At 49.5% G+C, this 17666-nt stretch overlaps 1 protein-coding gene across 10 annotated transcripts in view; it reads left to right on the forward strand.

The window, feature by feature from the left end:
- Positions 1–17034, forward strand: part of LCMT2 (leucine carboxyl methyltransferase 2) — a 22614-nt gene extending 5580 nt beyond the window's left edge. For 4 of the 10 annotated variants that reach the window (XM_087894549.1, XM_087894545.1, XM_087894547.1 and 1 more), the window contains exons 10-14: positions 345–442; positions 8956–9143; positions 9412–9588; positions 13573–13708; positions 16286–17034. In XM_087894549.1, coding sequence (XP_087750675.1) covers positions 345–442; positions 8956–9143; positions 9412–9588; positions 13573–13708; positions 16286–16456 — 770 coding nt within the window. In that variant the 3' untranslated portion in view covers positions 16457–17034. The remainder of the gene's footprint in view (positions 1–344; positions 443–8955; positions 9144–9411; positions 9589–13572; positions 13709–16285) is intronic. The other 6 variants (XM_087894551.1, XM_034426398.3, XM_087894550.1 and 3 more) reach the window with 2 other exon arrangements.
- Positions 17035–17666: the final 632 nt, after the last annotated feature.

Consider the following 17666-nt stretch of genomic DNA (forward strand, 5'->3'; position numbering starts at 1 on the left):
CTGAGGGGAAGAGGCAGGGAAGGGCACCGATGAAGCCCAGCTGTTCTTCCAAGGCGAGTTGGAGGCTTCTGGGAATCGCTCCCCACTGCTCCTAGGTCTTGTGCTCAGCACCCCAGTTTATCAGACACTCGGGCAGTAAAGTCTTTTGCCAGCAGTTCAAAAAAGAGTTGTGTGACCTGCTGTGCAAATGCTCCAGATTCTCCTCAAAACAAAGTCCAGTGATCCTGTAGCTCAGGGGTCCCAGTCCTTTGGGAGGGGCTCTTCCCCCCCAGCGGGCCTGAGGTGTATCAGGAGCCTTAGGAGGAGGAGAGAGGAAGGGGCCTAACATTCTGCTCTTTTTGTAGGACAGGCTTACCTCTTCATCTACGGAGGCTGCAGTTCTGGGCAGTTGGTGCTCACCGATTGGCATTTTCTGCATTTGGAGGGGCTCCACTGTCAGCAGGTGCGGATGGGTTGAGGCCTCCTTGGGCCCATGCGGGAGCCTGTCCTGCAAGAGCCCCTTAGGATGTTTCTTTGTTGGCTGTGGGGATCGGATGGAGAGCCCTGGGAGATGGGTGGGTTGTTCCTGGATTTGAAGGTTAGCTGTGTCATCCCTTGCACCAACAGAAGAGTGTAAAGAGCTCCTCCGAAGAGCTTGGGACCCCAGGGGACTCCTTTCTCAATCCTCTTTTACTCCGTGTCAGAAATGGTAGCTAACTTGCTTAAACTCTGGCCAAGTAAAACACCTTAGGGGATTCTAACCCTAACCTGAACCCTAACTCAGAAACCTAGAGTTGCAAGGACGTGTGGTCCAACCCCGACCTGCAGAAATCCTTAAGCCATCCCAAAACCTCCAGTGCTGGAGGCCCTGCATTTCCAAGTAGTGACTACTTGAGAACTCTTGTGGTGAGGAAATTTTTGGATCTTTCTCCATAAGGCTTCCATCCAGCTTCCATTCCATCCAGTGGGCTCTTGTCCTGCCCCAGGGCCCCACAAAGAAGATGCGCCCAGCCTCTTCCCCTGGGAAGCCCTTCAAGTAGGGGAAGGCTGGGTTCCCATCCCCCAGAGCCTTCTCTTCTTCAGGCCACACATAACCAGTTTCTGTGACCATTTTTAATAAGATACAGCCTCCCTCCTCATCTCGGCTGCACTCATTTCTGATCCTCAACATCCTTCTGGTACCGAGGTGGCCAAAATGACATGGTCTTCCAGGCGAGGCCTGCGCAGTGCAGTGTCAGGGAAACTGCCCCTTCCTGTGATCTTGACCCTTTGCCTCCGTTGAGGCAGCCCACATCGCATTAGCTCACTGGGCAGCTTCAGGCCGTGCTGGCTCATGCCTCTGGCAGCACACCCAGGTCCTCCTCAGAGCGTATTACTCAAGGACCACAACCATCTATTCTTACAACCTTACATGTGTTGCCACTGAACAGCACTTCGTTGGAAAAAGCCTAATATTCAGGTTTATAATGATTGTTTTCAATCCTGACCCTCTTCTGAGATATTTGTCATCTCCCCTGCACCCCAAGCTTTGTATCATCTGCTGATTGCTGAACATCCTTCTTCTCCCCTTTTGTCTGAGCTAACCCTAACCCTCTGTTTGAGACTCCTGGCTTATGAAAGCTTCCCAGGAGGTGATAGGTGGGGGGGGGGAGTAATGCTTCCTCATAGGGGGGGGCAGTCCCCCAGCAATTTAAGGAGGCTCTGGTCTGCCCTCTTCTTAAGAAGCCATCACTGGATTCCACCCTATGGGATAATTTCTGGCCAGTCTCGAATCTTCCCTTTTGTGGTGGGGAAGAAGGTCATTGAAATGGTGGTTGCATGGCAGCTCCAGAGGTTTCTGGGTCAGGATTCAGGCCTGGATATGGGATGGAAATGGCATTGGCCGCACTTTTTGATGATCTCTGGCAGGATTGGATGAGAGTAGCACATCCCTTCTTGACCTCTCGGCTGCCTTTGATATCATCAACCCTGGTATCCTTCAGGTGCGGCTTTGGGAGTGGGGGATTTGTGCTGTCCTGGTTCACTCCTTTCCTCTGTGGCAACTCTCAGTCAGTGTAGATAGCAAGCAAAAGGTCCAGCCCTTGCCCACTGCTTTGCGGCAATCTGCAGGGCTTGGTATTCTCTCCACTTCGGTTAAACATCTACATGAAGCTGCTGGGTGAGATCATCCGTCACCATGGACTGAGATACCATCAATATGCAGATGACACCCAGCTGTGTATCTTGGCCCATGGTGAGGTAAGCGATGCCATGACCTCCCTCTCGCAGTGCTTGGAGGCTGTTAAGGGCTGAATGGGGAGCAACGGGCTAAAATTGAACCCTGGCAAGAGAGAATAGCTCTGGGTTTGAGGTTCTTTGATCCATGGAGAATTGACACCTTTTGTCTTGGATGGGGTGGCACTGCCCCAACAGACCCAGTGTGTAATCTGTGGGTAGACTCACAAGCAGGTAGCAGTTGTGGCCAGGAGGGCCTTTGCGCAACTGTGTGTTATGTGCCAGTTATGCGCTTTCCTGGACCAACAATACCTGCTTACAATCACTCGTGCCCTAGTTACCTTCTGTCTTGATATTGCAATGCGCTCTACAGGAGGCTGCCCTTGAAAAGCATCCAGAAGTTCCAGTTGGTACAAAATGCAGCGGTTTTATGCAGACCAAGGTGTGTACGTGTGTGACCTCTCCTGCGGGAGCTGCATGGACTGCCAATTTGCTTTCAGATGCAATTCAAGGCGTTGGTTGTCACCTTTAAAGCCCTTGATGGCATGGGACCAGGTTATCTCAGGGACGGTCTCTTGCTGGTCACATCCACTCAACCCACCAGAGTGGGAAAGCAAGGAATGTTGCAGGTCCTGTCCCCTAAGGAGGTCCATCTGGCGGGACCCCTGAATAACAATAATAATAATAATAATAATTTTATTTCTATACCACCCTTCTCCCGAAGGACTCAGGCTACAGCCTGAGTCCTTACAGCCTATTAAAAGCACAAGGACAGCAATTAAAATAATTTAAAATTATTAAATAATTTCGGCAATATTAAAACTCCCCAAAATTTAAAACATCCAATTTAAAATCATTATATTGATAGCCCGGCCTGGCGGAACAGCAGGGTCTTAAAGGCACAGCAAAATACCCTGAGGTCGGAGATCTTACGCATTTCCGGGGGCAGTTCATTCCACAGGGCTGGGGCTCCCACAGAGAAGGCCCTCCCCCTGGGTGTCACCAGCCGACATAACTTGGCCGATGGCACCCTGAGGAGACCCTCTGTGGGAGCGAACTGGCTGGTGGGAGACTACTAGTGGCAGAAGTCGGTCTCGAAAGTACCCGGGTCCTATGCCATGGAGCGCTTTAAAGATGGTAGCCAACACCTTGAATCGCACCCAGAAGACCACTGGGAGCCAGTGCAGCTCGCGCAGGAGGGGTGTCACGTGGGCACAACGGGTTGCGCCCATAACCACCCACGCGGCTGCATTCTGGACCAGTTGGAGCCTCCGAGTGCTCTTCAAGGGGAGCCCCATGTAGAGAGCATTACAATAGTCCAGCCGGGAGGTGACAAGGGCATGAGTGACCGTGCGCAAGGTGTCCTGGTCCAGAAAGGGCTGCAACTGGCGAATCAGGCGAACCTGATAAAAAGCCCCCCTGGCCACGGCCGTCATATGCTCTTTAAAAGACAGCCGTGCATCCAGGAGGACACCCAGATTGTGAGCCCTCTCTGTGGGGGGCAGAGATTCACCCCCAATAGTCAGCGATGGCACCAGCTGGCTATATCGGGACGCCGGAAGCCACAGCCACTCGGTCTTGGAAGGGTTGAGTCTGAGCCTGTTCCTCCCCATCCAGACCCGCACGGCCTCCAGGCAGCGAGACATCACATCAAGGGTATCGTTGGGGTGGTCTGGGGTGGAGATGTACAGCTGAGTGTCATCAGCGTACTGATGGACTCTCACCCCCAAACCACGGATGATCTCACCCAGCGGCTTCACATAAATATTGAACAGAAGGGGCGAGAGAACCGACCCTTGCGGCACTCACCATGCGAGGCGCCTCGAGGTCGACCTCTGCCCCCCTGCCAACACAAACTGAACAGTCGGAGAGGAAGGAGGAGAACCACCGCAGTACGGTGCCCCCTATTCCTAGCCCCCTCAACCGCTGCAGCATGATACCATGGTCGATGGTATCAAAAGCTTCTGAGAGATCTAATCGGATCAGGACAGAGGAGCAACCCCTGTCCCGAGCCCTCCAGAGATCATCCACCAACGCGACCAATGCCGTTTCTGTGCTGTACCCCTGCCTGAAGCCCGACTAGTACAGGCCCAGGTTGATAGCTTCATCCAGGTGCCGGGGAAGCTGTCGTGCCACCACACTCTCAACAACCTTTGCCACAAAACAAAGGTTGGAGACCGGACGGTAGTTAGCTATTCAGCAGGGTCCAGGGAAGGCTTCTTGAGGAGGGGCCTCACCACTGTCTCTTTCAAGGCAGCGGGAAAGGCACCCTCACTCAGAGAAGCACTTATCATCCCCTGGAGCCAGCCTCATGTAACCTCCCAGGAGGCCAGTACCAACCAGGAGGGACACGGGTCCAATAAACACGTGGCAGCACTAATCTTACCCAGAACCCTGTCCACATCTTTGGGAGCCACAGGATCAAATTCCTCCCAGATAATATTCTCAAGACCTGCCCTTGTCTCCTCCCCTGGACTCATCCAATCGGAGTCCAAGCCTTCCCGAATCCGAGCGACTTTATCATGCAGGAATTGCACAAAATCCTCAGCTCGACCCTGTAAGGGGTCTTCCCGCACTCCCCCCCGAAGAAGGGAGTGGGTCACCCTAAACAGAGCGGCTGGGCGGTTCTCTGCAGATGCGATTAAAGCAGAAAAATGGTTAGATTTTGCTGCTTTTATCGCCACTAGATAGGTCTTGATATAAGACCTCACCAGTGTCCGGTCGGAATCGGATTGACTAGTCCTCCAAATGCTCTCTAGGCGTCTTTTCCGACGCTTCATCTCTCTCAGCTCCTCAGGGAACCAGGGAGCCAATTGAGATCGGCATCGGGTCAGAGGCCGCAAAGGCACGACGCGATCCAAAGCTCCGGCGGCTGCACTCTCCCAGGCGGCCACCAGCTCTTCAGTCGAGTCGTGTGCCAGGGTCTCAGGAAACGGCCCAAGCTCCGTCAGGAACCTTTCGGGATCCATCAGGCGCCTGGGACGGAACCATCTGGTTGGTTCTGTCTCCCTGCGACGGGGAGAAACGGCTGGAAAGTCCAAGTGAAGGAGCGAATGATCTGCCCATGTCAAGGGTTTGATATCTAGGTCCCCTCTACCAAGATCATTCAACCACTGACCAGAGACAAAAATCAAGTCCAGAGTGTGTCCCCCTATGTGAGTGGGGCCTTGAACTAACTGGGTCAGGTCCATGGCCACCATGGAAGCCATGAACTCCAGAGCCGCCTCTGACGCCTCACCTGCGGATGGTAGGTTGAAATCCCCCATGACAATAAGTCTGGGGGTATCAACCGGCACCCTGGCAATAACATTGAGCAGCTCGGGCAGGGTCACCGCCACGTGGCAGGGATCCAGGTACGTAGTCAGCAGACCCATCTGCACCCCACGGCCCCACTTCAAAAAAAGGGACTCACATCCAGCTATCTGAGGAACAGTGGTCTCCCTCGGACAAAGACTTTCCCTAATAATCGCCACCACTCCCCCATCCCTCCCTTGGGCCCTTGGCTAATGAAATGCACAGAAACCTGGTGGGCATATTTCAATGAGGGGGACCCCCTCCCTCTTGGCCTAACCAGGTCTCCGTAATACCTGCCAGGTCCGCACCCCCCTCCATAATATCACAAATGAGGGGGGCTTTATTAACAACCGACCTGGCATTATACAACATCAGCCGCGGATCCAGGGCCTGAGACTCTGTGCAACCCAGGACACGAGTCGCGCATTGGGGGCCGGAGTGCGCAATTGCTCATAAACAGCGTGTGTGCACCCCCAACACATGATATGGCCCCCTGTGCCCCTCATACCTGCCCCTCCCACTCATTTCAGTTACACTGCCCTTCCTGTCGCCCCCCTGCTCCCCGGTTAAATTTCTTTCCACGACCCCTCTGCTGCAGCCGATCGACCCATCACCCCACTCAGTGGCTATCTGGACCCCCCCCCCCCCGGTCCACCTTTACAACCCCCTCCCTTCCTCCCGGGTCCCCTTAAAATTTTCATTAAAAATTTAGATAAAAACCCCTCTTCGCTACATGCCATCTCTCGGGGTTCCAAAACCTGTCATCAAGATAGGCCCTCGATAACATGGAGGGCCAGGCCTGCGAGAGGGGGGAGTCTCGCAGCGCGAAGAGCTCAGCCGGTGAATACATCCTAAAGTCTGTCTGGGGAAGATGAATGAGTCCAAGGATTCAGTGGTGATGGTTAGAAAAAGGTCCGGGAGAGAAAGTTCACCATTCCGGCACGGGTCAACCGGGCTCCACTGTCCTCTCACGACAGTGGAGAGGGGTCTCAGGCCACTGCCCCAGGAAAGCAGTGACCAAGCCACCCTCTCACGGCGGCTGGTAACAGATCTTATTCGGTGACAGCTGCAACAGAAGTGACTCCCTCGGTGCCCACGCCCAGGCTTAAACCTGTCCTCGCAGCAAGGCATTACAGATGTCGATATACTGATGGTATAGCCAGAACCGGGGGTCAACTGTAGTCATTTTAGGGGCTAATGAGTCCAAGTGCAGGAAGGGTCCAGTCAGGATGATAGTGATCCCAACCAACGGCCACAACCGGGCCGCGGTGGGAAGAGGCGGGGTGGAGACGGACCAGGGCGGTAGGCCAATCCACGCCATAGCCCAGCTCTTCCCAAACCCTCTAGTCTCCACAAGATCTTCTAATCCCCCCTTAAATCCCAGGTCTTCAGAGGGGTCACCAACTGGGCAGCTCCAAATCAATCCGCCAGAACTCCCCCTTCCACAGCTGACAATAGACCAGTTGGAGAAAAGTCTGAGTTCGAAGAATTCGATCAGGATCATGCCACTCCCCTCCCCTCGGCATCGCCCCAGCGGCCATTTCACTCCCGCCGCCACAGCCGCTGCGTCCAACATCGCCACTGCTGCTGGCAGCCCCAAGCTTTTTGGGGGGGGGGTCTAGCGGTGCTCCAACATGCTGCCATCACCACCGCACCCCCCACCCCCATCCAGCCGCCGCTGGGGGGACGCCAAGGCAAAAAGCACCACCCCGACCATTTCCGAGTCTCCCGTCTGCGCCGCCATAGCCTCGCGGCGCTCCTCGGCTCCAGACAGCCACACAAGCGACTCGAGAGAGCCCAAAAGCTCACAACGGGCTGTCCTCCTATTCACCTGCTGGGCCAGGGCCGACAGCTGGAAATTCGGCCCTCTAGGAATCCAAGATAGCTCCTACATTGCCCCAAGACATCGGAGCTTCACCCGCGAGCCGCCATCTTTGAGCATGCGCAAAAATAAGAGAGGGTGGCTCCCTCTCTTTGGAATATCATCCCTGCAGAGATTAGACTGGCCCCTGCTTTGACACTCTTCCAGAAGGCCCGGAAGACTTGGTTCTGCCAATGGGCCTAGGGAACCCAAAGCAGGATGGAGCCCATCGAGTGACTCATTTTATTGTGTGTTGTCACCAAGGGGTGGATGGGAAGGTACTAGTTTTTTTATTCTCTTATGCTGGGTTTTTACTGTTCTTAAGCCATGAGAGTGAGTGGGTGGCCATATACATTTTCCAAATAAGTATTAAACTTGAGCCAGAACAGAACGCTTGACATGTCCCACTACACACCTCTCTTGGCTAAAGGTTAGGTTTAAGGACCAGAGTTTGTGGATGGTTTCTGGCCCAGATGTCAAGCCATCCATCATACAGCCATCCATTTGGTGAAGAAAAAGGTCAAATGGTCACATGCCTTACTGATGGTATCTTGGCCAGCTGATCTGGTCATGTCCAAAATAGCCATAAGGTTTGCCTACCATGACCTGTTTTTTAACAAAAACACTACAGGTTGCTAGCAATCAGACCCAGGAAGCAACAGAACAACCAATCTATCGATGCCTGCAAAAGTCCTGGAAAGGATAATCAAGCAGAGATCTACAAGCCCTTTGAAAGGAACAAAAGGGCTTGTGAACCCCTGCTTGATTATCTTTTCCAGGACTTTTGCAGGCATCGGTAGGTTGGTTGTTCTGTTGCCTCCTGGGTCTGCTTATGGACATCTTCAAAGACTGGAATAACATTAACCCTACTCCAGTCTTCTGGTTTTCTAAATCACCGCCCCAGGGTTGACTTGGATTCTTGGGAGAAGGAAACTTCTTTGTAACAAACATAGTAAGATTTTGCCAGCCAGTGATTTTCAATAGCTGGGCGCTTTTGCTTTCAGTCCAGATTGATGGCTCTTGCAGCGTCTCCTGGGTTAGTTGAGCCGTCCAGCTCTTTGGAAGGGTGGGGGTTTAGTGAGGACTTCGTTACATGTTTCACATTGTGCTTTTTGGTCAGAAGAGGAAGCAGTTGGCAATAATATTGTTGTCATCCCCTCTGTACACGCAATATTTTTCAGTTTGGCACACTTATTTCACCACAAGATAAGTGAGTCTGTTCTGTGTGAAAGCTAACCCACTATTGTGTGCGACCATCAACTAAGAAATCCATGCCCTGTGTTGGCACAGAAGGCTGCTTGGGGGAGGGGGGGGCATTTTCCGTAACATTGCTTACCAGCGAAAATTTTTTTGTCATGCATCTGTGCAAAAGGCAGTGAAAACTGAGCTATGGGAGAAGCTCTGGTTTTGCCAGCTCTCTCTCAGGCAGGCACTTCCTTCCAGGGAAGTGCCAGAGGTGCCCTTCGCTTCAGCTGGGCAAGAAAGGCTGCTGGCTCCTGCCTTGCTCGTTGGCTTGAATTGGGCTTCTGTGCCCCATATCTCACAAATGCAGCTACTCTGGGCAGCTTACAGTATAGTAATGCCTCCCCTCTGCTCCCCCTTGTCAGATTCCAGTGGAGGGCCCCGTTCCAGCCGGCCGTCACTCACACAGTGCCTGCAGCTGGGCAGGGGGAGTGCTTATCGCCGGCGGCCTAGCAGCCTCTGAGGAGCTGCTGGGCAGCCTCCTGTTTCTGAAGCCATCCGGGAGAGGCTTCCGGTGGCATTCTCTCGAGACCTGCCCCCCTCTCACGCCCAGGTAAGTAAGCCATGCCTCACCCCATCCGCTCAGCACGGTCCACATGTGACTTGCCGGGCTTTTAGCTTCTCTGGCCAGCAACCAGCTTCCAAACTGAGCCCTCAAGTTTGTGTCCAATGGCTGCTCAGACTCGGTTTTTCAGCCCAGGCCTTCTGAAGATGACACTTCCTTGAACATTCTGTCAAACAGCTACAATTGCTTTGTAGGAAGAATCCCAATGGCATTCTCCTCTGGAATTAATATAAAAATAAACATTTGCGCTGTTTAGCAGGAAAGCAAGCGATACCCGAGAAGAGGCCATATTTGCCTGGAATGAGTCTTGCTGCTGCTGCTCCTCCACTTCCGCCTTCTTGGCTGTCTGGGATGGTATGAGGATTCCTGCCCAGTGCAGAGTTTCATTGAAGACCTCTAAGGTCTCTTTCAACCTTGGGAGTCTGGATGAGCGGTGAGTGGAGTTGACTGGCTGGTCTGTCAACCTTGTCAGTGTGCCTGCTTAGAGACCACTTGTTTTTTCAGATAAAAGGTCTGGAAGACAAATGAGAGCCTTTATGCTTCTCAAAATGAAGATTCTCAGTTTAGCCCAACACAGCGAAAAACAAAAATAAGAGATCCCAGAAGAAGCCAGCATGGCTGCCTAAAGAACTGGTACTGAAAGACAAAACGAACAAGAATAAAAAGTGGAAAGGGATATATAACTAAGAATAACAGCATATAACCCAAATCTGCAAAGATGAAGTCAGGAAAGCGGAGGCTCAGAATGAACAAAGGCTTGCAACAAATGGCAAAATAAATTTTTAAAAATTTTCAATGTGTAAAAAAACAAAAAAATCAAGGAAATGGATTGGTCCATTAATGAGGGAAGATGGGGAGGTGACAGGCAGAAGGGAGAAAGCAGAATTGCTTAATTTATTGTTTGCATCAGTCTACACAAAAAGAAAAATAGTCCAATCTATCAAAAACTGCACTCCAGAAGGATCTTGACGAACACTGTGCCCTATCCAATAATATGGAAATTGGGCGGGGGTCCTTGGTGCTCTCTGAGCTTGGTTGTTTTCTTTCATTACCCTAACTAGGTAACATCATCAGTGCTAGTAAGGAGTGCTGTTTGCTGTCAGTTTATATTTTGATGTCTTGCCTGTCTATGTGAGTGAGGGTGGTCTTGGGGATTCTTTGGTTGGGCTATTTACTGACAGCAGTTTCTTGATTTGGGGTATTGCTTACTAGATTATTGTCTGAAGTTGACCTTGTAGTTAATCTATGATGATCTGATTATTGGTGGAGAGGTGCTGGAGTCTTTTTCTCTTTTGGGCTGGCCGATTGTCTCTTATCTATAGATGTTGTTAATGTCTATGGATGGCTGATTTGTCAGAGTGCCAGGCTTCTAGAAATTCCCTGGCATTTTTGGATTTGGTCTGGACTAGGATTGACATATTTTGACAATTGAAACTATGGTTAAATCTGTCTATATGTTGTGAAATTAAAGAATTTTTGTCATGTCTTCTGACTGCCAGTTGGTGTTCATGGATGGTTCTGCCAGCCTTCTGCCTGTTTCTCCTACATAGTCGTTGTTGCAGTTCTTACATTGTATGCTGTAGATGACTCCTGTTTTTTCTTCTGGTTTTGCTGGGTCTTTTGGTTTGCTTAGGATGTTTTGAAAGGCTTTAGTTGGTAGTAGAGCACGTGATTAGTATGGGTGGGTTTTCTGTAGACTTGCGTTTCTAGTTTCTAGTTCAGCTGCCTGCAATTATTGCAAGTTCAAATCTCACCAGGCTCAAGGTTGACTCAGCCTTCCATCCTTTCAAAGGTAGGTAAAATGAGGACCAGGTTTGTGGGGGCAATAAGCTGACTTTGTATAAAAAAGAACACCACTTTGGGGGGGGGGGGCGAAAGCCCTATTAAGCAGGTATATACAAAAGTATGAAGGCTATTGCTTAACGCATTGTAAGCCGCCCTGAGTCTCCAGAAAAGGGTGGCATATAAATCGAACCAATAAATAAATGATAGATAGATAGATAGATTGATTGATTGATTGATTGATTGATTGATTGATTGATTGATTGCCATTGTGGTCTCTGCTGATCAGGATGTCCAGGAAGGGTAGTGAGTTGTTGTTTTCTTCTTTTCTAGTAAACTGGATTCCTTTAAAAATGTTGATGGTTCTGTGGTGTTCTCTAATTGGTCCTTTTTATTATGGTGAAGGTGAAATATCTGATCCATATTTTCGGTTGTATTTGTGGAAGTGCTATAGCTTCTAGATGTTATGGATTGTGGAATTGGAATATATGGAATTCAGTGGTGAAAAAATTAAGGCACTTAGGCAAGAATAACAAAATCCAGAGATATAGAATAAGTGGTACCTGGCTCAACAGCAGTATCTGTGAGACGTAGCTAGGAGACCTAGTGGACAGTCACTTGTGGCTCCTGCCCAAAAAACCAATGCAGTCTTAGGCTGCATTAACAGAGGGATAGAATCAACATCATGCAAAATGTTAGTATCGCTTTATAATGCCTTGGTAAGACCACACTTGGAATACTACATCCAGCTTCGGTCACCCTAATGTAAAAAAGATGTTGAGAGTCTGGAAAGAGTGCAGAGAAGAGCAACAAAGATAACTTAGGGGACCCGAGGCTAAAACACACGAGAAATGATTGCTGGAATTGGGGATGTCTACTTTGATGAAAAGAAGGACTGGGGTGACATGATAACATATTTCATAATGATAATGATACATGATAAAATATTTGAGGGGTTGCCACAAAGAAGGGGGGGGGTCAACCTGTTCTCCAAAGCACCTGAAGGCAGGACAAGAAGCCACGACTGAAAACTAATCAAGGAGAGAACCGACCTAGAAATAAAAAGAAATTTCCCGACAGAACAATTCATAGAGTATAGGACATAGAGACTTCAAATGGTCACTAAATGAATGGTTGTAACTCAAGGATTACCTGTACAGTACAGAGCCAGAACAGGAAAGCCAGCACTGAGGCAAACAGCAATGGATCTCCCAAGGTATAAAGCATATCTTTATCCACTACAACCTATCTTAATATACTCACTCTGCACATTTCAGGGGGATGTAACAGTATTTAAGAAGATAAAACTTGTGGGAAAAGTATAAATCTTAAACCAGCCAGGAAAAATGATAAAAACTCAGCCTTTCAGCACAAGTAAGGTCACATCTTCTGGCTCCTTGTTCCTACTTGATTTGCCCTTCCGTTCAGGTTCAGGAAGAGCTGGAGGCCAGTCAGCTCTGCACCTGGGAAGAAGAAAGATGATGAGAAAGTGCCAGGAGTCCAGGCACATGGTTGGAGAGGGCTGGATAAAGTAATTTTGTTTCCTTTTTTCTCTTAGAGGACTCATCAGAATGACAACATGCTGAACTCTGATGCCCAAATTTGGACATTATTACAATTGTACTCCCTATTTGGAAGCGGATGTGGGGCAGTTTGTTTTCTTTGTTTTCACAAACATTGTCTTTCCACAGTCTTTCCATCAGAATTAGCAGTTTGATTCTTAGATACTGGGCCTCCCTTCCTTCACCTTCCCAGCCATTCCTTCTACTTTGGATGTGGCACATTGATCTGGAACAGAATATTATCTGAACTGTTTTTGTTCTGGCTGGATGCCTTAATCACATTTGCAAACAAACAGAACTTTTTATGTCAGCTTCTTTCATTCAGCTGCTCAAATTTGGATGCCCTCCCAGGTTTGGACAAATTCTGGGTGTCCTCCTTTACCGGGCCTTATCCAAGTACCACTGAGCTCACAGAAAATCCAAGGGTCTCTGAATGCTCCGAGGAAGGGCCTCCTCTTTAGCACATTTTCACCTTCGCAGAAGGAAAGGTGGAGCATTCCCCCACCGTCCCCTGCTCTGATCCAGCCCCTTTCAGTCGAAAGCGGGAGCAAGATCCAGTGGGAACCACATGTTAGCTTTACCTCTGTTTACTCACAACTTGCTCAGTCCTGGTTCAGAAGAATTTCTTTGGAGGAAGCTGCTTTCCCAGGAAGAAAGGAAAGGAGACGATATGTTCTGGGCAGAACTACAGGGCTGCCTTCCGGCTCTTTCTAAGAAAGGAAGAAGAACGCCTGGCATTATTTTCTGGGCCAAGGAAGAGGGACAAATGGCTTCTGCCCTCCAGACTTTGGACAGCCCCAGGACAGATGTAGCCAGAGGTGTGAGGGAGCTGAATCACCTCTCTGGCGCCCAGCAGGAGGCGGCAGCTCCTGGCAATGATGACTCAAGTTCTCAGGATTTTTCGGGGAGGGGGGGGATGGGCGCCCATGCTGGAGGTGCCCATTGCTGTGTGGATTGGAAGAATTCATTCTCTCTTGCCAGGCATCCATTGTTGATGTTCACTGCCTGGAGAAACTGGAACTGGCCCAGTACTAGAGGACTAACACTCCCTCTCTTTTGTGTCTTCTGCCCAGGTATTCACACACGGCTCACGTGCACTGTGGGAAACTGTTGCTCGTGGGTGGGGTCTGGCTCAGCCCTCCTTCAGTGCCAGGCGTTGCCATGATAGACCTGGCGACAAGGGCTCTAGCGGAGTATCGTATTGACACAGTGAGTTGAAACTTTGAGGCAATGGGACTTGAGGTTCCCTTTGGCTCTTCTCCCCACGGAGGCAAAGCAACCTTGGCCAGGGTCAGCGGCAGGAGAGGCTGTTCTTTTGGTATTGATGCTGGTATTTTCCTCCTGAAATATTACCTGGTTCATTAGCTCAGTTGTCTTCCAAGGAAGATGGTGGGTGCAGTTGCCAGAGTATCAGCAAGTACTCTTGGATGCAGTTCTTCAGCTCCAGAGAATTAAATTTATTTGCAGAAGATAGGTGTTCCTAGGCCAAGCTCAATCCTGCCCTTGTTTTGCTGTTCACAACTGCTGGAAGAATACAAATCCTTTCTTCTTAGAGCCATAAGAGTAGTTAACTTTAGGAGTTGTCCTGATGGTCTTTGCTCCTTTTCCTCAGGAGCCTTGCTACAGATGCAGTTCTGAACTGATAAATCATGTGTCCAGGAACAGACATCAGAAAAGAATTGGGGTGGGGGCACTGTGGTTTCTGCCTCAAATCCACGCTGAGTCCAGGAATGGGATTTACAGTGCATTCAGAAAAGTATTTGGGCCCCCTTCGCTTTTGTTGATTTTGTTATGTGGCAGCCTGATTCTACAGTTGTTGAAAATCATTTTTTCATTAATCTACACTCAGTACGCCATAATGACAAAATGAAAACAGAATTTTAGAAATGTCTGTACATTTATTAAAAAGAAAAGACTGAAATATCACATAAGTATTCAGACCCTTTGCAACAACACTTGAAATTTAGCTCAGATGCCTCCCAGTTCTCTTGCTCGTTGCTGACATATTGATTGCAGTTGACCTGTGGTAAATTAAATTGATTGGACATGATTTGAAAAGGCACACATCTCACTATAAAAGGCCTCACAGCTGAAAATACATACTGTAGTAGAGCAAAAGCTACTGAAGGTTCCTAAGAGCACAGTGGCCTCCATAATTCTCAAGTGGAAGAAGTTTGGCACAACCAGGACACTCTGAAGAGGTGGTCACCTGGTCAAACTGAGCAATCGGGGGAGAAGGGCCTTAGTAACAGAGATGACCAAGAACCTGATGGTCACTCTGACTGAGCTCCAGATATTCTGCTGTGGAGATGGGACAGAGTTCCAGAAGGACAATCATCACTGCAGCTGTCCACTAATTTGGGCTTTATGGCAGAGTGGGTAGACAGAAGCCACTCTTCGGTGCAAAACACGTGAAAGCCCTCTTGGGTTTGCAAAAAAGCGCCTAAAGAACTCTCAGACTGTGAGGACAAGATTCTCTGGTTTGATGAAACCAAGATTGGACTTCTTTGGCCTCAATTCTAAACGTTCTGTCTAGAGGAAACCAGGCACACTGATTAACAGCCCAATGTCATCCCAACAGTGAAGTGTCGTGGCAGCATCATGCTGTGTGGGTGTTTTTCAGCATCAGGGAGACTGGGAAAGCTAAGCCAAGCAAGTACAGGGATATCCTGTAGATAGAAGATAGAAGAAGAGCCTGTAGTACAGTGGACTAAAGCACTGTTATTAACACCAGCTGTCTGCAATTACTGCAAGTTCAAATCTCACCAGGCTCAAGGTTGACTCAGCCTTCCATCCTTTCTAAGGTAGGTGAAATGAGGACCCAGATTGTGGGGGCAATAAGCTGACTTTGTATAAATATACAAAAGTATGAAGGCTATTGCTTAACGCGTTGTAAGCCGCCCTGAGTCTCCGGAGAAGGGCGGCATATAAATTAAAGCAAATATATATATATCCTCAATGAAAACCTGTTCCTCAGCACTCAGGACCTCAGACTGGACTAAAGGTTCACTTTCCAACATGACAGTGATGCTAAGCACACAGGCAAGACAACAGGCTTAGGGACAACTGTGAATGTCCTAAAGTGGCCAAGCAGAGCCCTGACTTGAACCTTATTGAACATCTCTGGAGGGAGTTGAAAATGCCTGTCCACCGACAGTCGCCATCCAACCTGACTGAGCTTGAGAGGATTTGCAAGGAAGAATGGCAGAAAATCCCCCAATCCAGGTGTGCAAAGCTTGTAGTGAGTGTAGATGAATGAGAAAATAAACTTCAACAACTGTAGAATAAGGCTGCAGCATAACAAAATGGACAAAAAGTGAAGGGGGTCTGAATACTTTCTGAATGCCCTGTAATTTACAAGATGAGGAAGAGGCAAGATGCATATCGCTCAGCTACTCGCATGAGCAGGTCCAGAATTTACCCAAAGCTGCCAAGAGCAGAGGCAGCAGGAGCTCAGACCAAGAAAGAGGCGAGGCTAGAGAAGGAACACTGGGAAGGGAGGCTGCTGGCTCCTGTGTGCTGGGGATGAAGAGGAGCAAAAGTGGACTTGGCAGGAAGTGCTGCGCTGTGATTTGATGTGCCTGGATCTTCTTGGGATCTTTGTGAGAGGTGGAGACTATCGCCCTGCTTCACATTTGCTGTAGCATCTAACCAGGAGCCCACTTGCTCACCACTTACCACTTAATGCCCACCCTTAAGGGGGGATGAGAGGGAAGGCAGATTTGTCATTGTGTTCTCAGCTGCCTGGTTCCTAAAGTTGCCTCTTGTCGCTTTCTTCTGTTGCAGACATTTCTGGAGTGGCCTCTGATGTTACACAACCATAGCAGTGTCATTGTGCCCGACACGGAGGAGATTATTCTTACTGGGGGTGGTGGAAACTGCTTCTCCTTTGGGACTCATCTGAACGTGTCGCCTGTCCGCCTGGATCTGAGCAGCATCTGGAGGGCTGGGCTTTGACATCTTGCAGATCAAGAGGACAGGAGAAGGGCCAGAGCAGCATTGAATGATACAGTGGACTGGACTCCTTGCATTCAAGAACATTCCCCCCCCCCGCCCCCGCCGCCTATTGGACACAATGGCAGCCTCTCCCAAGAGAGCTGTGCTCATGTTCCATGGAGAACATATTCCATCGGTGGCCCCTGGCTGCTGGAGCAAGGAGCCCAGGTGCAGGAGATCACCCGTCCTAAAACTCTCATCCCCGTCTCCTTTGCTGCCTCCCAGACAGTGGCCACTGTCAGCAAGAGGGTCCGGTAGGTTTCTGGGGAATTTTTTAGAGTTTCCTTCCTATACCCTCTCATCTGTGCAGCATTTTCTAGTGATTTCAACCATTCGGAGAGACCAACACTGAGCAAAAGGGGTCTGTTCCCAGCAAAAAAGCAAACCCCTTTTTCCTTCCAGGGCTGGACTTCTATCATACAGACCATTCTGCGTTCACTTCTGAGCCTCTGGGTTATATACCCTAAATAATTGTAGTTACCTGTAGTGTTCATTTAATAGCAACATAACAAATACAAGGTTTTGTTATATTTGAAGAAGTCAGCTGCAGTGACAAAAATCCATTACAGCAGTATTCTGTAAAAAAAAAAAAAAAAAGTTGGGATGGAAGCTGGAGCCTGAAGAACATGAACCAAAACCAGCCTGCAATGCTTAAACTGCTCCTGCTATGTAGCAGCTGTTGCTGCTAGAATTCAGGGCAGAAGCTCCTTGGCTTTCCTTCTGTTCTCCACTCGTCCTTCTTTTTGCAGCCTGGCAACGCCTACCTCGAGCCCAAAGGCACGGGCAGCATCCATCTTAGGCAGGAATGGGCTTTCTCTAAATCTATTTCATTGTTGTTCAAAAAATGCCACTAGATGGGGATGTTCCTCAGCTGAAGACAAAAGGATTCTAGGGGAAAGCCGGAAGAGCTGCAGGAGGACTCAAAAGGGCTGGATTTCTGCCTCCCAGAGCGGCTAATCGGATCCCCTTTCTTGCCACCAGGGTGCTGAGTTGTGAGCTCAGCCACACACTCTCCAGGAGGCCCTGGCTGGGGTCTTGTAACCCACCAGACCCCATTCAGCCAACCCCTTTCCAGCCTAGAAAACTCATAAATCCTGCAGTTCCAGCTAACCATGGTTTGCTCGCTCACAGTTCAGCATGTTGTGCAAACAACCCTGGTGGGGAGGATCTT

Source organism: Pantherophis guttatus, chromosome 5, assembly GCF_059756535.1.
Source record: "Pantherophis guttatus breed Tessera chromosome 5, ASM5975653v1, whole genome shotgun sequence".
NCBI lineage: Eukaryota > Metazoa > Chordata > Lepidosauria > Squamata > Colubridae > Pantherophis > Pantherophis guttatus.